Raw genomic sequence first — 23,617 nt, 5'->3', positions numbered from 1 at the left:
GTTTGATACATCTGTCAATGATATGCTTAGAGATCGTTTGGTGTGCGGTACAAATGAAGATGCGATTCAGAAGAGATTATTGTCTGAAACAAATTTGGATTTTCAGAAGGCATTGGAAATTGCTCTGGCAATGGAAGGTGCAGTACATGACTCGAAAGCCATACTGGGAGCACAAAATGTCCTCCACGTTAGGGGGGGAGCCTCAGCCAAAAAGAGCGTGAAAGTGCAAACCTTTACTCAGAAGCAGGAAGCAGCCAGCACTAGCAGACAAATAAAAAGAGGCAGCCTTGCAGTGAAAACATGGCATAATGGGAACAGAGGTGGAAACAGACAACCTTCTAATGAATCTCAGTTTAAAAAAATTGAATGTTTTTTTCTGTCATCGAAACAGACACCGCATGAGACTTTGTAAAGATACAATTGGGCAGACTTTCAAGCAAAAGCAAAAACCCAATGAGATCTACAGTGTTGAAAAACCTGAAGTAATAGATTCAGATATTTATTCATTTAAAGGTAGGAAGAATAGAACCTATGTAACCATGAGAGTGAATGAGAAGCCAATCAGAATGGATGTGGATACAGGAGCATCCACTATGGTGATAGATGAGCATACTTATAAATACCTGAATCATGGGGAAGGTAAACTAAATTTGGAAGAAACAGATGGCAAAGTAAAACTTACACAGGAGAAGACATAGAAGTCAATGGCATAAGTAAAGTCTCAGTACACTACGAAGGTCAAACAGTGAAATTATCTTTAATGATGGTAGCAGGCGAGGGACCTAGCCTTGGACAAAACTGGCTGAAAGAAATCAAATTGGAATGGGCTGAAATCTTCCAACTGAAAACTAATGGGCTATCAGAGCTACTACAAAAATATGCCTCAGCCTTCAAGGATAAACTTGGAAGGATCGAGGAGCTACAAGCAAAAATTAATGTGGATCCAGAGGCAACACCCTGATTCAAGAAGGCAAGACCAGTATCTTATGTAATGTGGGAAAAGGTAGACGCCAAATTGGACAGATTAGAAAAACTGGGAGTGATACAACCAGTGCAGTTTTCAGAACGGGCAGCACCAATTGTACCTGTTCTCAAACCTCACCAAAGTGTTCGAATTTGTGGAGACTACAAATTAACAGTTAATAAAGTGGTTAAGTCGGACAGGCACCTTATACCAAAAATTGTACGTGAGACTGGCAGGTGCAACGGCCTACACGCAGCTTGATATAAGTCATACTCATCAACAATTGGAATTAAAGGAAGCCTCTGGAAGTTTGTCACCATTTATACACACAAAGGGTTGTACCAATATACCTGTTTACCTTTTGGCATATCTTCAACTTGCATCATATTCCAAAGAACCATGGAAAGATTATTACAGGGACTGCCCCATGTTGTAATTTATTTAGATGACGTTCTGTGACAGGACTCACTGAAATGGAACACTTGGTAAACTTGGAAGAAGTTTTGAAACGTTTTTCATAGGTTGGGAGTGCGTTTGAAAAAAGAAAAGTGCACGTGCCAAGCGAAAGAGGCAACTTACCTCGGTCGCAAGGCCTGCACCCAGTTGAGGAAAAAGTGGAAGCCATTATAGAGGCATTAAAGAATACATCCAAATTTTCATAATTCTTGGGGATTATCAATTACTATGGACGCTTCTTGCCTAATTTGTTGACAGAACTGGCACCCCCTGCATTACTTTGTCAAGAGAAGCTAATGATAATCTTGCCAAACACCACAGGAAGAAGCTTTCACAAAAATAAAACAGTTGTTGCAATCATCTACCCTACTATTACATTTTGACCTGAAGAAAGAGTTGGTATTGACATGTGACACATCTCCCTATGGAGCGGGAGCAGTGCTCTCTCATCCATTGGATGATGGATCAGAACGGCCTTTAGGATATGTATCGAGAACACTCAATACAGCAGAAAAGGGACACTCACAGATAGAAAAAGAAGGCATGTCAATCATCTTTGGTGTTAAGAAATTTCACCAGTATGTACACGATTGTCATTTTACTATCATACTGGACCACAAGCCATTGCTGGGATTGTTCAGCGAAGACAAGGCTATAGCCTCAGCAAAAATACAAAGATGGGCATTGACCTTGGCAGCGTATGAGTACACTTTCATTCATAGACCTGGAAGTCAAATTGCAAATGCTGATGCACTTAAGTCGTTTGACCATGCAAGTAAATGATGAGGATGTTCCAATTCCTCAAGAATTCCTTTTATTATTGAACTTCCTGGATTCACCACTGATATGTGCTAGACAGATTAGAAATTGGACAAGTGGAGACCCAGTCTTATGCAAAGTATGAGAACAAGTTCTTCATGGTTGGTCACAAGAACAGGAATCTGACGAAATGAAACCGTAATTCCAGAGAAGATACGAGATAACCAGCCAAGAAGGTATCTTATTGTGGGGAGGATGAGTGATTGTTCCTCCAAAAAGACGAAAGCCATTGTTGTCTGAGCATCACAGTGCACATCCAGGTATTTCCCAAATGAAAGCAATAGCTCACAGCTATCTATGGTGGCGTGGGATGGATGGAGAGAGAACTTAATGAGAAGTTGTGTGCAGTGTCAGCAAGTGCAAAAGTTACCTTCAACAGCTCTGTTACCCTTGGGAGTGACCAGGAAGGCCATGGGTGCGATTACACATCGACGATGTGGGACCTTTTATGGGAACAATGTTTCTACTTATTGTCGATGCTCACGCAAAATAGATGGACATATATGAAGTGAAGTCGTTGACATCTGCCACAATTGACAAGCTACGTCAAAATTTCACAATCAATGGACTACCAGAAGTGGTCATGTCAGACAATGGAAGGGCATTTACGAGTGCCGAATTTCACCGATTTATCAGCCTCAACGGTATTACTCATGTAAAAACTTCACTGTACCACCCTTCTTCAAATGCACTGGCCAAGAGAGCAGTTAGACGTTCAAGTCTGGTATTAAGAAATTGCCTGGAGATTCTATAGCGACTAAACTAGCACGTTTTATTTTCATTATAGGACCACCCCTCATACAACAACTGGTATCACACCTGTAGAATTGTTGATGAAACGCCGTCTCCAATTGAGACTGAGCCTAATTATGCCAAACTTGGCGGCGGGGGGGGTGTGTGTGTGCAGAAGGTGGGAAATCAGAAAACTGGACATGACTGGCACAGTAGGGACAGAACGTTTAATGTAGGAGGGAAGGTATATGTGAAAAATTTTAGAGAAGGACCAACATGGTCTTGGTGAGATAAGCGCAATAACTCGATCTCTTTCCTACCACATGAAAGCGGTAGATTGAGTCATACTGAGACATATGGATCATATAAGAAAAGGAGAAACAAAATACCCAGAAATGATTCTACCAGTGTTCGTGACTGAGTCAATGTCTCCTGTTGAAAGAATTCAACTGAGTACAGATGTGTCTGAAGGGTTGACTGTACCTGAAAGAGTTGAGGAAAGAGGCCAATGTAACACCCTTTTTCAAAAAGGGAGGGAAACAAAAAACAGGTAACTATTGGCCAGTTAGCTTAACACCTGTCATTGGGAAAATGTTGGAGTCTATTATAAAGGATGTAATAGTAGAGCATTTAGAAATGCATAATCTAATCAAGCAGAGTCAGCATGGCTTCATGAAGGGGAAATCATGCCTAACAAATTTATTAGAATTCTTTGAGGGCGTAACAAGCAGGATAGATAAAGGGGAACCAGTAGACATAATATATTTGGATTTCCAAAAGGTGTTTGATAAGGTACCGCATATAAGGCTACTTAATAAGATAAGAGCCCATGGTGTTGGGGTAGTATATTAGCATGGATAGAGGATTCGCTAACTAATAGAAGACAGAGTTGGGATAAGGGGGCATTTTCGGGATGGCAACCTGTAACTAGTGGAGTGCCACAAGGATCAGTGCTGGGGCCTCAATTATTTACAATATATATATATATATATTAAGGACTTAGATGAGGGAGGTAAATGTACTATCACCAAATTTGCAGATGACACAAAAATAGGTGGGAAGGCAAGTGGTGAGGAGTCTACGGAGGGATAAAGGCAGGTTAAGTGAGCGGGCAAAAACTTGGCAGATGGAATAAAATGTGGAAAAATGTGAGGTTATGCACTTTGGCAGGAAGAATAGAGGAGCTGAAAATTATTTAAATGGAGAAAGACTGCAGGAGGTTGCAGCACAGAGGGATTTGGGAGTCCTTGTACATGAATCCCAAAAAGCTAACATACAAGATCAACAGGTAATATGGGCAGGCAAATGGAATGTTGGCCTTTATTTCAAAGGGAATGGCGTATAAAAATAGTGAAGTCTTGCTAAAACTGTACAAGGCACCAGTTAGACCACACCAAGAATACTGTCAACAATTTTGGTCCCCTTAGCTAAGGTAAGATATACTGGCATTGGAGGCAGTTCAGAGAAGGTTCACTAGGTTGATCCTGGGTATGGAGGGATTTTCTTATGAGGAGAGGTTGAGTAGGTTGGGCCTGTACTCATTGGAATTTAGAAGAATGAGGGGCGACCTTATTGAAACATAAGCTTCTTAGGGGACTTGACAGGGTAGATGCTGAGAGGTTGTTTCCCCTTGTGGGAGAGTCTAGGACCAGAGGGCATAATCTCAGGGTAAGGGGGCGCCCATTTAAAACAGAGATGAGGAGGAATTTCTTCTCTCAGGGAGTAGTCAATCTGTGGAATTCTTTACCGCAGAGGGCTGTAGAAGCTGGGTCGTTAAGTATATTCAAAGCTGAGATTTTTAATCAGTAAGGGAATCGAGGATCATGGGGGAAAAGGCAGGAAAGCGGAGTTGAGGGTTATCAGATCAGCCATGATCTCATTGAATGACAGAGACTCGATGGGCCGAATGGCCTACTTCTTCTCCTATGTCTTATGGTCGTATTTTCAGGTTCCTTCCGAAGAGCCAGATGCATAGACAACTCCAGCGAAGGACGTTCTGGATAAAACATCAGAAGCTGTAGAGCTGAGGCATTCTACACGCATAAGGAAACCCCCAGAAAGACTGGTTTTGTAAACTACTTATCTGCGTGAAAAACTTGATATTTCAAGAAAAATTGTCAAATGTATTTCCGAGTAAAGGGGTAGGGATGTAGTAATCTGTGTAATGTGTAATATACCTTCAAGACAAATGTTGTAATGAAAGATCACATGATCTTGGTATCCAACAGCAGAGTAGCATGAGCTACCTCTGCAGTCAGTAGTCTCGAATTAGAGTCTGAAGTGTAAAGACAGAGTTTTGAGTTGTAAGCACACAAGTGTAGCTGCTGAGTACCTTTTGTAAATAAAAAGAGTGCATTTCTTCTAAGAACGATCCACTGATCTTCTCTGTCTTTGGTACCAACTTGGTCACCCTGATACAAGTGAGCAACCAGGGTCCTTTAGCCCCAACAAACCAGGATAAAGGATCCAACACACTATCAGCACCTCCTTTAGCTCTTACCACTACCATTAACACTCCCTTTGTCTTTTTGCCCATGACAACTTTGTCAATCTCTCCTTGGCCCCCACCTATCGCTGGTCTTCTATTCAGCTTCATCCGCTCCACCCCCCTTTAAACAGTATAAGTTTCATCACATTTCCACTTCTCTTTAGCTCTAATGAAGGGTCATACATACTCGAAACGTTAATTCTGTTTCTCTCTCCACAGATGCTGTCAGGCCTGCTGAGTTTTTCTAGCACTTTCTGTTTTTAGTTCCAAAACATGGTCCGTTTTTTTCAAATTTATGAATGAGAGGTCCACACCAGCATAAGCCACATTTATTTAAATAATATCACACAATATGATCTAATTTGAGACCTCTGCCAAATTTATCAAAATCAAAGTACTGTACCCTGAGTTAACTCTGCTATAAACTAATTCAGAATAAAACATAAAAGGACAACAAATGCTGTTAGATTGCAAAGCATGAAGATTTTCATTTTACATAGCATATTATTATCCCTCTTAGAAACATCTCATTATGATACTGTGCACATGCAGTGAAAGATTGCACTGAATTACTAATGAAGCGTAGTCACTGTTGTCTTGTATGTAAGGTCAAACAAACGGCAATGACAGGATTGAGCAGTTAATGTGTTTTCCATGTGACTAGTTGAGGGACTCAGAGCTCCCTACAAGAATCAGAACCACTGAGATGCTGAGTTAAACTCTGTTGTACCTGTGGCTGACAGTACAAATTACTGGATGTAGACCTAAGCAGTCCTCATCGGATCCCTACGAAGCAGTGGGCAGCTACAGCTTCCTCACCCTTCTCGGTCTTCTTAATCTCAAGGGGTTTATGCTCACTCATACTCTCATTTCCTGAAGATCCATCACTGCAATGGAAGCAGGGGGTAGAGGATGATGAAATGAAGGAAGATGCTGATGAGTAGGTGAGATTGGGAGGGGGGGGCGCGGGGTGCAGGGGAATGTTTTTTCCCTAGCAGATTATAATGTTGACAATAATGATATACCCAAGAGCTGGCACAGCATGATGGTTCGAATGGCCTCGTTCAGTGCTGTATCGCTTTAGGATGAGAAGAATGAGGAGGGCCTGCCATACAAGCCCCTACATTCCTCTGAACCAATGACATTCCCTGCATTTTGCTTTCTCACTCCTACACACCAGCTCAGAATTCTTTCATGGGGATAAGTAAGGGGCAAGGGTAGAGCTGGTTGTGTTAGTGAGGATGTGGCACTGGGTGATTCGCAGAGCACTAGGGAACTGGAGGGGTGAGATAGACTACTAAACAGATGAGAACTCTAAATTTTATGAGTTAATTTTGGAAGGCCCTGGCAGCTTTCACCCCCATATTCCTCCCAGGTGAGAATCTTCCTGATCACTCTCTCCACTCCATGTTCCTCTACCTCCACAAAGTAGTCAGGGCCACCCTCTTCTGTAATCTTCATATCCAGGTCTTCCTGAATACAAAGTTGTGCAAAGCACAGCAAACTGCAATTATGCAGGATACATGTTTGAATGATGTATGTATATTGACAGATGATGATGGGTGAAACTCCTTGAAAGGCCCCTTTGAGTCTCCCCATCACCACTCTGGTAGAAGTATTTTGCAGTAGGGCCCCTCAACTGCTGCTCTTCCCACGTAAACAGGGGTTATTATCCATGACAACAAACTGTATGCCATATCACCCACAAGCTATTTGTTCAATGACTAGTTTCCTGAAGGAACATATGCATATCAAAATTCCTGAAACCAAAGGCAACTTCCTACAAAATCTGGCATGGAGGTGGAGCATTCTTTGGTCACAAGAAGCTTAGACAGCTAGAGGTTACCCTTTCCATTAAGCGAGTTTATGGTGTTCCCTGGAGAAGTGCTCAATGCTATGTATGCATCATCTACTGTATTTACATTTTGGGCAAGACAGCAATATGACTGTTGAGTTGCTAATTTCCCAGCTCTCTTAAAAAGGCAAGCCAGTTACCTGCCGAACGCATATGGTGCACAGGTTGACGCTGTAGAAATTCCTCTGGTTGCGTGACATAAGCTGCCTGGATCAACAATTTTAGCTGTATGTCTTTATAGAGAAACAAGCACATCTTTCCTACTGTGTAAAAAGCACAATCTTCTCATTCTCCTTGCATGCTGCCTTTCCATTCCCCCATCCTGAATGACTCCCCTATCTCCATTAAAATAGAGAACAAAGGATTACCCAGGGCACCTTACGTGGCTTTTACTGTATTTTTAAAGAATGATTGACCCAGTAAGATGCTTTGAGTTAGTCATGGGGTCTCTCATGGGTAGGATGGGCTGTTGTGCCCTGTACCATATTATGAGTTAAATTTCATGAGAACAAAGCTTGGGCTGTGAAACTATGACACAGTATTGTGGCAGTCAGTAAAATACTTCAATTTAAATAGGACTCAGATATTTTGCAAGAAGGAACAGTTTATACTGGATCATATGCCTGACAGCAAGATTTATAATTTAGGTGTATTTTGATTATTTTCCATTAACTACAACAGCAACAGATAAAGGGCTAACTTTTTAAATATGTCACTCAATATATGATTTAAAAAAAAATCACTTCACTGATTTATTTCCAAAATTAGAAAAATGGTCTCAACAGCATTTAAATGCCTCCAGGTGAATGCACAGATGTAGTTAAACCAGCATAAAGTTTGCCAGAACATATGCTTATGATTCAGGAACTCTAGCTTGAGGGTAGAATATATTTTCCTGTAGCTGTAATTGACATTGGTATAATCAGGAATATAAATAATATGCCAATTTACAAGACAACAGTTTGTTTTTGCATTTGTGTTTGAGAATGTTTCATTCATGCATCGAGTTACAATTTTATACAAATCACATCCTGGTGACACAATGAGCACCCAGCTCACCATGTTTCAAGAAAAGATCTGCTGTTATAGTTCAGGAAATCTAAGACTCTCTCCAGCCATATTACTCAAAATTACATAGAATTATATAAAACTTGCAGCACAGAAACAGGTCATTTGGCCCAACTAGTCTATGCTAGAGATTCTACTTCATATGAGTCTCTTCCCGTTCCATCAAAATTACGTACGCCTTTAAGCATATCTTTCTATTCCTTTTTCTCTCATGTTCAATGAAGCGTTTTTTTTTAATAATTCGTTCATGAGATATGGGTGTCGCTAGCTGGGCCAGCATTTATTGCCCACCCCTAAGTGCCCTTGAGAAGGTGTCGGTGTTCTGCCTCCTTGAACCGCTGCAGTCTGCGTGTTGTAGGAACGCCCACAGTGCTGTTAGGAAGGGACTTCCAGGATTCAAATCCAGTATTCCATCACACTCCTGACTTGTGCCTTGTAGATGGTGGACGGGCTCTGGGGAATCAGGTGAGTTAATCTCCACAGGATTCCCAGCCTCTGACCTGCTCTTGTAGCCACAGTGTTTATATGGCTGGTCCAGTTCAGTTTCTGGTCAATGGTAACCCCCCAGGATGCTGACAGTGGAGGAATTCAGTGATGGTAATACCATTGAATGTCAAGGGTATATGGTTAGATTCTCTCTTGCTGGAGATGATGATTGCCTGGCACTTGCATGGCACAGATGTTACTTGCTGCATACGAACATGTAGTATGTCAGTACCTGAGGAGTTGGGAATGGTGCTGAACATTGGGCAATCATCCGCAAACATCCCCTTTTCTGACCTGATGATGGAGGGAAGGTCATTGATGAAACAGCAGAAGATGGTTGGGCCTAGTGCAGGAGGGCATGCCAGGAGCAGCACCAGGCATAAATAAAAATGAGGTGTCAATCTGGTGAAGATACAACACAGGACTAGTTGCATTTCAAACAGTGAATACAGCAAGTGATAGACAGAGATAAGCAATCCCACAACCATCAGATCAGATCTAAGCTCTGCAGTCCTGCTACATTCAGTCATGAATGGTGGTGGATAATTAAACAACTAACTGGAGGAGGAGGCTTCTAAATATCTCCATCCTCAATGTTGGGGGAGCCCAGCACATCAGTGCAAAAGATAAGGCTGAAGCATTTGCAATAATCTTCAGCCAGAAGTGTTGAGTGGATGATCCATCTCAGCCTCCTCGGGAGGTCCCCAGCATCACAGATGCCAGACTTCAGCCAATTTAATTCACTCCACATGATATCAAGAAACAACTGAAGGCACTGGATACTGCAAAGGTTATGGGCCCTGACAATATTCCAGCAATAATACTGAAGTCTTGTGCTCCAGAACTAGCCGTTTCCTTAGCCAAGCTGTGCCAGTACAGCTAGAACACTGGCATCTACCTGGAAATGTGCAAAATTGTCCACGTATGTCCTGTCTACAAAAAGCAGGACAAATCCAACCCAGCCAATTACCGCCCCATCAGTCTACTCTCGATCACCAGCAGTGATGGAAGGGGTCGTCAACAATGCTATCAAGCGGCACTTACTCAGCAACAATCTACTCACTGATGTTCAATTTGGGTTCCACTAGGGCCACTCAGCTCCTGACTTCATTACAGCCTTGGTCCAAACATGGACAAAAGAGCTGGACTCAAGAGGTGTGGTGAGAGGGACTGCCCTTGACATCAAGGCAGCTTTTGATCAAGTGTGGCATCAAAGAGCACTAGCAAAATTGGAGTCAATTGGAATCAGAGGGAAAATTCTCCAAAGGTTGGAGTCATGCCTAGCAAAAAGGAAAATGGTTATGATTGTTGGAGGTCAATCATTTCAGTCCCAACATATCACTGCAGGTGTTCCTCAGGTAGTATCCTTGGCCCAACCATCTTCAGTTGTTTCATCAATGACCTTCCTTCCATCATAAGGTCAGAAGTGGGGATGTTCACAGATGATTGCACAGTGTTCAGCACGATTCCTCACCATTCAGATACTGAAGCAGTCGGTATCCATGTGCAGCAAGATCTGGACATGATGCAGGCTTGGGCTGTTAAGCGGCAAGTAACATTTGTGACACACAAGTGCCCGGCAATGACCATCTCCAACAAGGGAAAATCTAACCATCGCCCCTTGACATTCAACGGCATTATCATCGCTGAATCCCCTACTATCAACATCCTGGGGTCATCATTGACCAGAAACTTAACTGGACTAACCATATAAATACTGTGGCTACAAGAGCAGGTCAGAGGCTGGGAATTCAGTGGTGAGTAACTCACCTCCTGACTCCCCAGAGCTTGTACACCATCTACAAGGCACAAGTGAGGAGTGTGATGGAATACTCTCCACTTGCCTGGATGAGTGAAGCTCCAACAACACTCAAGAAGCTTAATACCATCCAGGACAAAGAAGCCCGCTTGACTGACGACCTATCCACCACCTTCACCTTTCACTCCCTCCACCAGTGACACCATGGAAGCAGTGTGTACCATCTACAAGATGCAGTGCAGAAACTCACCAAGGTTCCTTCGACAGCACCTTGTAAACCTGAGACCTCTATCTTCTAGAAGGGCAAGAGCAGCATAAGCATGGGATCATCATCACCTGCAAGTTTCCCTCTAAACCGCAAGCTTTCCTGACTTGGAAACATATCACTGTTCCTTCACTGTCACTGGATCAAAAACCTGGAACTCCCTCCTTTACAGCACTGTGGGTGTACCTACACTACATAGAGTGCAGCAGTTCAAGAAGGTGTCTCACCTCCACCTCTCAAGGACAATTAGCGATGGGGGACAAATGCTGGGCTTGCCAGCGATGTTCGCATCCCACGAAAAGATTTTTTAAAATCTGCTCTCTCAAATCATTTAAATAATTTCTACTTAAGTGTATAAAGTTACCAGGAGTACAATGCACTAGCTGAGCAATTATTTTCAACTGCAGCTTGACAATGCACTGTATACTCAATATTGTGACCTGCCTAAGTGATGTGAGTCATCCTCCTCCGAGGGTGCCTGGCTGCTGCAATCAGTCTTTGAAGTTCTACTGTCATTGTACTGAGAAATAGGGGTGTTGGGGGGCAGCAGCACCAGAGTAATCCTGGGGCATGGGAGTACTCAAAGGGCAGCAGTATTTAGGGCAAGTTGCTGGGTGTGGCAAGAACAAGGTGGGTGCAAACAGTAAACACAGAGTTGAATTGGGGACTCCTGCCAAAATAATCAGTGATTAGGGTAATCTCAGTGGTTTGATTGCAGTGGTGAGACGAGGTAATGGCATGAGAGCTCAGCATCAGTATGTGCGAGCATCAAGAAGTATGTTAATGTGCAAGGTCAAGGGAGTGAGGAAACACACCAGCACTCAAGCTGTGGGTGAGTGGCAAATGGCCAAAACTTTGTGGTGGGGCCGGGGGGAAGATTTCCCCAAGTCACTGTTGGAGCAATCCATCCACCCACTGTTGTTCTCGCCAGTGCTGCTGAACACCTCCTCCCCCTTCCCTAATCACCAAGGCCTGACCTAAGCTCATGAACGCCCTTTATAATGATCATAGTCAATTTACTGGCAATACTAATCATCTGTCCATTCCTCTTTTTCTGGGTTTGGCTTTCGATCGCAGCTAGACTCTCTCAGAAACAAAATAAATAAATAAATAGCTTAAATAAATAATAGTTTAAAATGTATTCTCCAGCTTGTTTTCAAATAATTTGTAGAACCCTGAGGTGATCATGCTTGCTGCAGTGACAGAATCATATTGTTGCATGCTGGCAAGTAATGGTCAGATTGAGGCACAAGGTGACAGGCTGGGAGAAAAATATTAACTGCCAGTCTTGGCTTTTGAAAGATGTTGAAGCCTCCAAGTACAAACATTAATGAGAGTACAAAAAGATGAAGGAATTTTATAGTCAAGTTTAATCATGTCACTGATATTTTTTTCAGTTTTGTTACATAAACCTTATTCTGAACCTTAATTGGCTGTTTGAGGGGAAAATACAAGACAAGCCATATTTTTCACTGGTTTGCCTTCTCCTTTATTTTATTGGTAACTGTTGCTGACTGTCTATTTCTCATTTGTAATTTTTTTTAAGTACACAATTCCTACTTGCTACTTGCTGTTCTGCATGTCTACCTGTATATATACATGCCCGTTATACAGCCTTAAGAATACTGTATGTACACATGATAGAAACAAACGGTAAGTGACATAGGAGCAGAGTTTACAAAGTTTTAACAATGCAGTTCGAATTTCTAGGCTTCAACATCTTTTGTGATACATTGCTCCATCTGATTTTCCAACTGGCTGAAAACATTCTGTAGTTGCTGCTGAGTGTTTCATGAATTGCATTTGAAACTAGCCTTAAAAAATTGAACGGTAAGAGGGTTAAATCAAATTAAAATCAAATCCGAGTGGCAAGTCGTCCTGAGCTTCTCCCATGCTTTAGCAGCTAGTTGATGAGTAGCACTGGTAGAGATTTCTAATACATTGCTTACCTTGATTGAAGAATGCAATCAATGTCACGCAGAGCTATTTTAAACGATAGAGAAAATAATTTTCCTTGCTGCTATTTGTATAAATCCACCTGAATGTCATTACTGTACAAAACCAAAGTAAATAATTTAGGTTTCACAGAGGCAACAGGTGTCTTGCAGTGAAATGTTAGATTATCTAACTTTGATGCAATCTTCCTCATTCACGTTTTCTATACAAAGATTGCAATTGAGTTAAATGTTGTTAAACGAGAATTAAAAAGAACTCTGATTCTTAGCCACACTTCTGAAAGTTCCAAGTGTTGATGTACTGAATTATAAGTAGCTGCACCACACCCGTTGGCATGGAACCCCAAAAGGTGAAGAATACATCTATCACCAGGGTGAGAAATGACAGTGGAGTGCACAAGGGCATTTCACTAATTGAATGCAAGTGCTTCACAGCTGATCTCATAACGCAAGAAGTTATAATTCATTAATCACAATGAAGATGACACACATGTCAAGAGTAGTACCACAGCTACGTTCTGCATCCTTCCTGTGAGAGATCGAAGTTTCAAGGGTCAAAGGCGTTACGGAAGCTATGTTCAGAGGTATCCAGAGCTGGGCATGTATGACAGAGGGGCACTATGCTGGCTGTAACCAAGATTTCCTCTGGCTTCTGGGAAATCTCAGCATTCCTAGAATATGCTGCCTTTTTTTTTTCGTTCATGGGATGTGTGCTGCGCTGGCTAGGTCAACATTTGTTGCCCATCCCTAATTGTCCTTGTTCGAGGGCAGATAAGAATCAACCACATTGCTGCGTGTCTGGAGTCACATGTAGACGAGACCAGGTAAGGACAGCAGATTTCCTTCCCCAAAGGACATTAGTGAACCAGATGGGTTTTTACGACAATCGACAATGTTTCCTGATCATCATCAGACTTTTAATGAATTCAAACTTCACCATCTGCCGTGATGGGATTCGAACCTGGGTCCCCAGGTCATTGCATCTCTGGAATACTAGTCCAGTGACAATACCACTATGCCACCACCTCCCCACTGCTGCTGGCTTTTGTCTTTGTGAAAATCTGAGTGATAACTTGGATAAACTGGTTGCGCAAGTAAAAGCAGATGAAAAAATGGTTTAACCAATGAATATTTGGCAAACAAGTTGCATTCATAGCTTATTTCCTCGAGTTTGCATTTCCAGAAGTACATACACAATCTCCTGGAAATATGACATTAATGACATTAAATGTTCTCATTTTGAACTACTCCTTGCAGATAAACCCCCTCAAGCTCCTTAAGTACCATATTTGTCAGAAATAAGTTTATGTAAAAATGAAGGAACCAATCCTCTTTGCTAGCTTTTCACCCATACACTTAACGTGATGAGGTTTCACTCCACAAATATCAGATCCTATTCTCACTGGCAAGCTCACCAGCACTGGGTGAGGCAACCACAAAGTGTCACTGTTGGGGCATAGCAATGAAGGTGTGGATAGATATGCACATAGATGGTTCCATTTTCTATGCTATTTTATAGGTCACTTTAGACTATGCAAACCTTACTCATGGAAGAAAACCAGTTAAAGTTGAATAATATAGACTGTAAAGTTAAGATTGGTAGGTGGGGTTTTTGCTTAAATATATTGAATTCAGAAAGCTATTGGCATTTTCTTCAAAGTTTTACCTGTAATGAATCGCCTCCTTCAGCAGTTAGCTGCAGTGTATCCATCAGAACACATTGTGCATAATCTAGCTGAAGAAGCCAGCTACATTAGAAAAACAATCCTATTTTTCCTCATACTTCATGTTCCTATGCAACTGGTGATTAAAAGTGCAAAATACAGGAATAGAATATTCTTATGAAGAGAGGGAGGAGCTCTATGTTCCTGCAATAAATGTGTCAAAACAGACTTGTACTTGTGACATCCTGTAATACGAGTATAGGCGAAATCTGGTGCAAACAATGCTTGCGCTTGTACAAATCTTGCGCTTATACCCAATTTTATTTGAAGTGTTATTTCATAATTTATAAATTGAACTTATAAAAAAAAAACATTATTTCGTTTCTAGTCTATGTCCAATGGAGAAAATAAACTGTAACATAGCAGCATGATATTCCTGCAAACTACTAGTTTCCTACACCGTCAAAGGTGCAGCTACTTGCTTTTGCTACCCTGCATCCGTTATATCAATCACTTTAGGAAATGATATTCTTTGTAATGCAATATCTTTGAGAGTCCAGCTCGAGAAACAACAGCTTACATAGGTACAAAGGAAGCCTTTATTACCTTGTTAAAACACAGTTGTCCATGGGCAACAGGGAAAAAAGTGATCAAATGCAAATTAAAAATATATTTACTATATATTTAGTCAAGCTTATTAACACCATCCACTAACTCCTGCTGGTTGAGGGAAAGCCAGAATATATGATGATCGAGTTCAACCAGTAGATTTCTACTGTAGTACTGTATATTTCTTCATGTTCCTTTTATAACAAGGAAACTTATTTGTCCTTTTTTTTCAAAACTGGAAGTTTTTTTTTCTCAGAGTTGTGCCAAATGACTTATGTAATTTTTAACCAATTGAAATAAATCAGGGAAGGTTGAAATTGAACAGTTGGTTGGCTAATTTTCTAAAGGGAAAGAAAATTCGGTTTCAGGCAGCTTTCAACTTTCAATTTTTAGCATTTTTATTTCTTGGGGTTTTTTTTTTAAGCATTCACACATAAGCTATTAATTTTATTCTGCACATTTGCCACTGGCTATAGTACTGTAGAACACGTTTTCTGTTAGCCAACCACACATAAAATATAACACAGAAATGTAATTTACTTTTCTGATTGTTCCTATATTTTCTTACAATTTTGAAGTTAAAACTACTAATTTGACAAATAGAGGCAGAAGTATAGATTTAAAATGAACTAGATTTAAAAATAATTTTCTGCAACTCCTTATTAAGGCATTTTAAAATCGTATTCTGTTAACCTTCTTAAAATCTTGGAAATATAAATATCGACTGTATCCTGCTTTGCATTAATTTTCTTTTCCCCTTTTGAGAAACAATAGAACTATTATTCTATATTAGGGTACTTCTTGCTACTACACCACTTTAAACTTTGCCTCTCAATAAATCTAATTTAACGTGAGCATGGTTGCACCTCAAACTTGACTAAGGCTCTCAATGCTCGCTCTAAAGATACTCCTAATACCAACACACATTAGAAGCTCATAATGAAACAAATACCATCGCATTAGGCTGAATATCTTGTCAATGTTGGAGCTATTACAGAAATGTAACTGAGTGAACATCAGGTTCCCCCATAAGCGACATCAGTACAGCAAAGTATTTTATGTTGCTTCAACCTGAATGCTAGCTGGAAGGAAGAAAGTAGGTCCTTACACACAATAAAAGCAAACACTTCTGACTATTCACCATACCTTGGAACAAGCTGTACGACACGGATCTCCAAAATGTGAAAAATGTGAATCCCCAAAATATATGAGATATGATTCTCTCTGTGCTCTTTTTCTTGAACTCACCTATGTTCAATTTGCTCCACATCCTCTATCCCTCCATTTCAACCAGTCTTCTCTAGTAATACCTCCCTTCCTTTAGTCCCCTTACTTTATCTTTCTCTAATCCTCTTTGCCTCCATCGTCCTGCTCACTCTCCATCACTCACCCATTTCTTTTTCCCCAACTGACTCTGTTGTCTCTAATTCCAATCTGCTCCATTATATGGAACTGAAGATTTTCTTAGATTCACCAATTTCTTATAGAACAAATGACTTTAAATACTTTATAAAACAAGCACTTTATTTATTTCATGAATGCATCTCCTATTTCTCTCTTAAAAATATTGCAGCACGTTTTAATGCTGACAATCCCAGCAATTATGAGTCTATCATTGCAGCCGATTGATGAGATTTATGGAAATAAGCGGATTTGCAGTTAGCTTGTACGATAATTGTTCATTAGTTTCATGAAATCATCAAGCCCAGCATTTGGATCGGGGAAGACTGCAACTGTTTTAGCTATTGGATTGCATCTATCTAAAGCCAAATTAATTTCTAGTGAATGCTGGAGCTTCAGATTACATTTTGAATTCAGCATAATGCAATCTTAATCCATTTCCGACTTGTCATTTCCTTCCCATTGTCCCTACTTCTGCTCCCCTCCGCCCACCACCAACGACCCACCTCTATAGCATGTTGTTATATTCAGTTCTCGGCCATTTTCTCTTCTCCTCTGAAAGGACAAGTAGCCTGATGTCATGTATGGTCAGTGATAAACAGGAAAGAGGGAATTAGCGTCAAGTCACCAACTGAAGTAAGATGAAGGTGGAACATGCTAAAGTCTCTCCAAGCACTAGTTTAGGCTCATCTATGTATTGCAGGGGCCACTGGCAGCTGCAGTTCAGCTGCATCTCTCCCAATGTATGGGGGAAGGTGCAAGTGTATATCCTGATCATCATTTTCAGTCTCTGCCCGAAGGCAGGTCCTTGGCAATTACTTGCCAAACCACAGCAAGTGCCGTGATTTCCTTACTATGGGCAGAGCGAGGAGGCAGGCCCCGAATCTGCCTTAGCCGGAATGAGGATCAAACCATGTGCTGTTGGCGTTCATTCGATCCACACCCTAGCTGTTTAGCCAACTGCGCTTATGTCCTCCACCTCCCATATATCTTGATAGGGTACTGAGAATACTTTTTTTTGCATGAAACATGTTGACTTTTACCAGAATTGCACTAATTTTCCTATATTTGTAAACTATATGGTTAAGTATGAGTATTAGCCATTTCACGAATACCACAAATGTACTGCAAGTTAATTAAATTCTATGTAGGAGTAGTCATTTAAGGGTAGAATAGGATTGTGGAGAGCAGGAAAAGCTGTTTGGTAATGGAAAAAATAACAAGCTTCCTAAGTCCTATGTCATCACAAGTTGATGCAAAAAGCAGATTCTCTATATATTTTATGTTACCTATGTATGCATATTATTTTTTATGCTGAATCATACATAATAACAATAACGTGATACAAGAAACATATTTCCATTGGTTTCATACTGAGAGAAAGCACAAATATTATACTGATTTGTTACCTGAACCAAGCTTGTAGATGGGGATGAGAACATTTCCATGCTAAACACCATGCACTTACCTCATAGCCAAACTGCAATTCATCAGAAGTCAACATGATGATATCATCATCAATCGCCAAGACAGCTTCTGTTTCAATCTCATCATAAGGAAAGAACCTATTACTCAGTTTGTTTTCTTTGGTTCTTACAACCTTCAAGGGTACTCCAATCTTGGGCCATAGTGACTCTGGAATAAGAAATAAATTAAAATTCTAAATTATATTTTCTTATTTAACATCACAAGATAAATAAACCACCTGCATGTGCCTATAGCTTTACTATTTATAAACCACATGTTCCCTTTGTCTGTTCAATTGATGGCCTTAGTATCTAACTTAAAACTTTGGTGAATCTTACCTTGAGTCATGAAACAACACTCATGGAGAATTCTAATATTCTTAAGGGACTGCACTGCTTTAAGTTAGTCACAAGTGGCAGCTACTGTATAGTTACAGACGCTTTGCAAATTCCAGACTCATTTCCTGCCATGGGTTATTGCCTGGGGATAGAGTTTGTAAAAATCTTTTCATAAAGATATTTCAGCAATGACTTGGGCAGCGCCTTTCATATCAAATCCCTATTTAACCAAGGAAAGCCAGGGGATATCAGGCTGTCACATGCCTCTATGGCTGAATTCAGCATGTGACAGAAAGAACTCTCATTTCACAACTCACTAAATGTAACGTTTTCGGCATCTTGTAACTGTGTACCCTCTTTCAATCTCAATTCCCTAGGCTTTCAGGGCTTTAATCGCTGAGGTATGACTCTTCCCGGCAGGGCAGTAAGCATTTAGAAACAGCAAGTGTGCAAAACCTAAATGGCAGTAGCCATGTGAAAATTTTATGGGCACTGACCAACCCCATCAGTCATTAACGCATTCACACTAACAAAGTGGAATCGCCCTTTACCATCTAAAGTCTGAGGTTTGTTGCAGTTAATAAGATCAAGGATCAAACCAGGAGGACTGACCAAGTGGGTACACAGTATAGGCAAATGAGCAAAAAATATCACAGCACTACATTTGGATTGCTTCCAGTCCAATTTTTTTGTAGGTTTTCTTGTAGAGGATGTCTAACCACTTTGTCACTGCTGTTTGTTTTCTCTGCCCATCCTCCATTTATGGCAAAAACTGGCCCAACTGAAAATAGACAATTTAACAGCTATTCATCTTTCCAAGTAAAACAGCATTTTTTTTTTTTGTATTCGTTGGGATCATTTATTGCCCATCCCTAATTGCCCTTGAGAACGGAGTGGCTTGCTAGGCCATTTAAGAATCAACCACATTGCTGTCGGTCTGGAGTCACATGTAGACCAGACCAGGTAAGGATGGCAAATAAAGGACATTGGTGAACCAGATGGGCTTTTACGACAATCGACAATCATGGTTATCATTAGACTTTTTTTAAATTGAATTCAAATTTCACCGTCTGCTGTGGTGGGATTCGAACCCAGGTTCCCACAGCATTACCCTGGGTATCTGGAGTACTAGTCCAGTGACAATATCACGATGCCACCACCTGCTCTTGTGAACAATAAAATATCAGAGTCAGATAACTTTTAATTTCCTTACCTAAAATAAAGTCACTTGAGTGAGGCTCACAAATATGACTTCTGAAAGCCTCGAGTATATTTCTTTGAAATACTTTAACCAAATGCCACTAGTATCACCCCTCTGAAAAATTACAAAGAATCTTCTTCAATTTTTTCTTCATTTCTGTCTTTTACTAATTTTCTGGCAGTTTGTGTCTAACACTTGGGTAGCGAGGCAATATTAAAACTAAATTTCATATTTCCACTTGTAAGATATCACACATACTTTCAACTTATTGCCTGGGTTACAAGAATATCTTAAAATTATTTTTCCCACTAAAATCATACATAAATTATGGTAAATATACCCATTCCTCCATGCCATGTTCTCTCAGTGAGGTGTTCACTGTCCGAAAGACCCAGGAGAAAAATGCGCCACTTTACCTTGTATTAATCTATACAGATCAAGAAGTTGTCAGATTCCATTATGATTTGTGCTAAATCAGTTGCTCTCTAACTGGCTTTCAGTTTCAGGGAAATCATGTTCGGCAAATTGGCTGGAGTATTTTTGAGAATGCAACTATCAATCAGTAGGATAAATCAAGGAGAACCAGGGAATGTAGTATATTTGGATTTCCAAAAATCATTCAATAGAGTTTTACATAAAAGATTATTAAGGTGGGGGGGCAATAGGTTAACATAGATAGAAGATTGGTTTCAAGGACAGAAAGCAAAGAGTAGGGATAAACAGGCTGTAACTGGTGGGATGCCACAAAGATCAGTGCTGGGGTCTTGGAACTTAAAATCTATATTAGTGACTTAGAAAGCAATGTATCCATGTTTACTGATGATACAAAACTAGGTGAGACAATAGGTTATGAGGAGGTCACCAAGTGGCTGAAAGGGATAGAAACAGGTTAAGTGAGTCGGCAATAAGGTGGTAGGTGAAGTATAATGTGGGGAAATGTGAGACTATTCACTTTGGCAGCAAGAATCAGAATATTCTTCTGAATACCGAGCTGCTTTCAAATGTTGGTCTTCAAAGAGATTTGGGTGTCCGCTTACCATAAACACAAAGCTGGCAAGCGAGCAACTAGAAGGCAAGAGGCATGTTGGCCTTTACTGCAAATGGTTTGGAGTACAAGATAAAGGAATTGCTACAACTGTAATTTTCATAATTTCTTCACTTAGAGGGTTGCAAATCTTTGGAACTCTCCCCCCCCCAGAGGGCTGTGAATGCTCATCGAGTATATTCAAAGCCGAGATAGTCTTTTCGGACTCTTAGGGCGGTGTTGTCCAATAGGATTTTGATGCTAGCCAAACCTGCGACGATTCGGTTGCCATATTCACCACGATACAAAATATATGCAATATTAATAAAATAAACGTGCAATCTTTTGAAAATAGCTTTGAGGTTTAAAACTGTCAAACAATCAAGACTAATACACTTATAGCCAGAGCGAGGAGAACAGCTTCAAAAGTGCTCAACTGTTCAGCAAAGTGAGCCTGCTGTATTTGCTCCCAAAGGATGGTGATAATTTCTTAACTGAAACATTCTGTTTCTGACAATGTGCTCCAGTTCCCGCCAATCCTGCCCTCTAATATGGCAACATGGCAGCAAGAAGGATCAAGAGGTAGATACACAGCCCAGTTCAAACTTAAAGCCATTAAGATTTCAGATTAGACAAATAATTGTGCAGTAGCTAGAGAACTGAAGATATCGGAGAAGAGTGTTAAAAGAATGGAGGAAGCTCTCCACACAGCTTAGGCAGATGCCTAAGAATAAATGTGAAAACAGAGGAAAGTCTAGCGTATGGCCACAACTGGAAGGCAAAGTTGCAAAATACATCATTGAAAATCGCCAGAATGGACTCTTAGTTTCTTGACGGTCTACCGAATCTTTGCCATGAGACAAGCAAGAGAATTAAGCATTGCAGATTTCAAAGCCAGTCCAGGATGGTGTACCAGGTTTACGAAGGGAAACAATCTTGTACTGTGACAAAAGACCAAAATTGCACAGCAGAATTTGATGACAGGCTTACTGCATTTCAGCAGTTCATAACCAAACATCGAGAAAAGAATGGACACAGATTGGCCTGTATTGGGAACATGGATGAGACTCCCATGAATTTAGACATGCCAGCCAGTCAAATGGTGAGCAAAGTTGGAGAGAAAACAGCGTTAATGAAGACAACTGGCCATGAAAAGGGAAGATTTGCTGTTGTGCTGTCCAACAGGACAAAGCTTCAGCCAATGGTGATATTCAGGAGAAAAACCCTCCCAAAGCAGCAGTTCCCAAAAGGAGTAGCCGTCCGTGTGCATAATAAAGGACTGGTGGATGAAGGTGGTTTGAAAATATGGCTGAGTAAAGGCTGGAGTTTTCGACCAGTTGGATTATGTAAAGAAAACAGTCTTCTTTCTCATTTGGGACAGACCACACCCTGTCAATGATGTTGTTGAGGTTAGATCAACAAAACAGTGATATTGCAATGATTCCTAGTGGTCTAACAAGCCTTGTTCAACCACTGGATGCTTCTTTAAACAAGCCCTTCAAGGATAGCATGAGAAAAAAAAGTGGAATGACTGGATAGTGGAAGGAGAGAAGACATTCACCAAGGGATGCAGCACATGGGTTCTGACATTAGCAATCCTGTATGAACGGGCTGTAGAGGCCTGGGATGAAATCAGAAAAGAGACTGTCGTCAGGTCATTCAAGAAACATATGTTACCCAATGCATTTGATGGCACAGATGATGATTATTTGTAGAATGATATGGCCAATGATGACATGATTACTGAAGGTGATGATGTTATTGATCCATATGAGGATGCCATGCAAGAAACAGATTGGGATGAATTATTTGGCTCTGAAGATGAGGAGGGGAGTGATTTTTATGGATTTTAATCCATGTTCAGTGCAAGGTCTGCTGCTATGTAGTAATATTTTCTATATTGTGAAAAAACTGAGTGAAATTGTATTAATTTGTATATATGCTTTTGATGAATTTGATAAATTTAGTCAACAGAAATTAATGTCTGCCTCCATCAAGATTTTTTAATGCTAAATTATTTATAAATAAAAATCCTTTTGATTCCTTTTGCGCTTACTTTGGGGGGTGGTGGGGTGGGGGAGAGAGGTGGGAGGAGTTGGCCGGAGCAATCTATGAGCTGGCAACTCTGCAATAGCGAATTGATGGGAGAGATTGGATTTCTCCATTTCTAAAATGTTACTCGTGTAAAAGTTGACTCCCTACTTTTTAACTAAAACTTTAGTCTTAGAAACTCAACTTTTACATGAGTATATACAATAAATGTATTGTCTTTTAGAGGCAACCAGAGGAAACAGAAACAGATAAGGTAACAAATGGTGGACTATTTTTCTTGTTTCATTGAGACAGTGGCCCTTCAGCTTCCAGGCCATTAGAAACCCGACAACTGAATTATATTCCGATAAACACTGCCACACTCTGACAGATTTGTGACCCAGCAAAGTGTTTGATTCTTCCTCGCTCAATTAGGGATGGGTGACAAATAGCTGTCAAGTGAGTGACACCCATACTCATGCTCACTGCTGCAGTTTCAACACAACTCACAATTGTGTGGCTCTAAAAATGAACACCATCAATTTGCCACATGTCTGATTTGCCCAATGTGGTGAGCATATTGGGAAACACTGTCCCGGGGAATTAAGGGATAGAGAGATTGGGTGGGAAAGTGGAATTGAGGTCAAAGGTCAGCCGTGAACTTACTGAATGGCAGAAAGGATTTAGGGACCACGTGGCCTACTCCTGCTCCAATTCCTTATGCTCGTACTGGTTCTAAAATAACAACCTGTATTCGTTTCACATATCCCAAGGCACTTCACAAAAGTATAATCAGCCAAAAACAGGGTGCCAAAGTCTCAGTCATATATTTTAAAGAGTCTTAAAGGAGGAGAGGAGAGGAAAGGTTTACGGATGGAAGTTCAGAGCTGAGGACCATTAAGGCTCAATGTACAGCCCCCAGTGGTGAAAAGGGAGTGAGGAATACACAAAAGTCCACAAGTTGGAGGAGTACAGACTTCTTGGGAGGGTTGTAAGGCTGCAGCAGGTTCTGGAGAGCAGGAGCAGGTGAGACCT

At 40.8% G+C, this 23,617-nt stretch overlaps 1 protein-coding gene across 3 annotated transcripts in view; it reads right to left on the bottom strand.

Annotated features, from left to right (window-relative positions):
- The window catches only part of ext2 (exostosin glycosyltransferase 2), a 178,212-nt gene that overhangs the window by 15,040 nt on the left and 139,555 nt on the right, over window positions 1-23,617 (bottom strand). For all 3 annotated transcript variants that reach the window (XM_078549552.1, XM_078549554.1, XM_078549553.1), the window contains one exon: window positions 17,990-18,156. In XM_078549552.1, coding sequence (XP_078405678.1) covers window positions 17,990-18,156 — 167 coding nt within the window. The remainder of the gene's footprint in view (window positions 1-17,989; window positions 18,157-23,617) is intronic.

The sequence above is a fragment of the Cetorhinus maximus genome, chromosome 9 (assembly GCF_964194155.1).
Source record: "Cetorhinus maximus chromosome 9, sCetMax3.hap1.1, whole genome shotgun sequence".
NCBI lineage: Eukaryota > Metazoa > Chordata > Chondrichthyes > Lamniformes > Cetorhinidae > Cetorhinus > Cetorhinus maximus.
The sequence above is the reverse complement of the archived record's forward strand: the minus strand, read 5'-3'. Positions and strand labels throughout refer to the sequence as shown.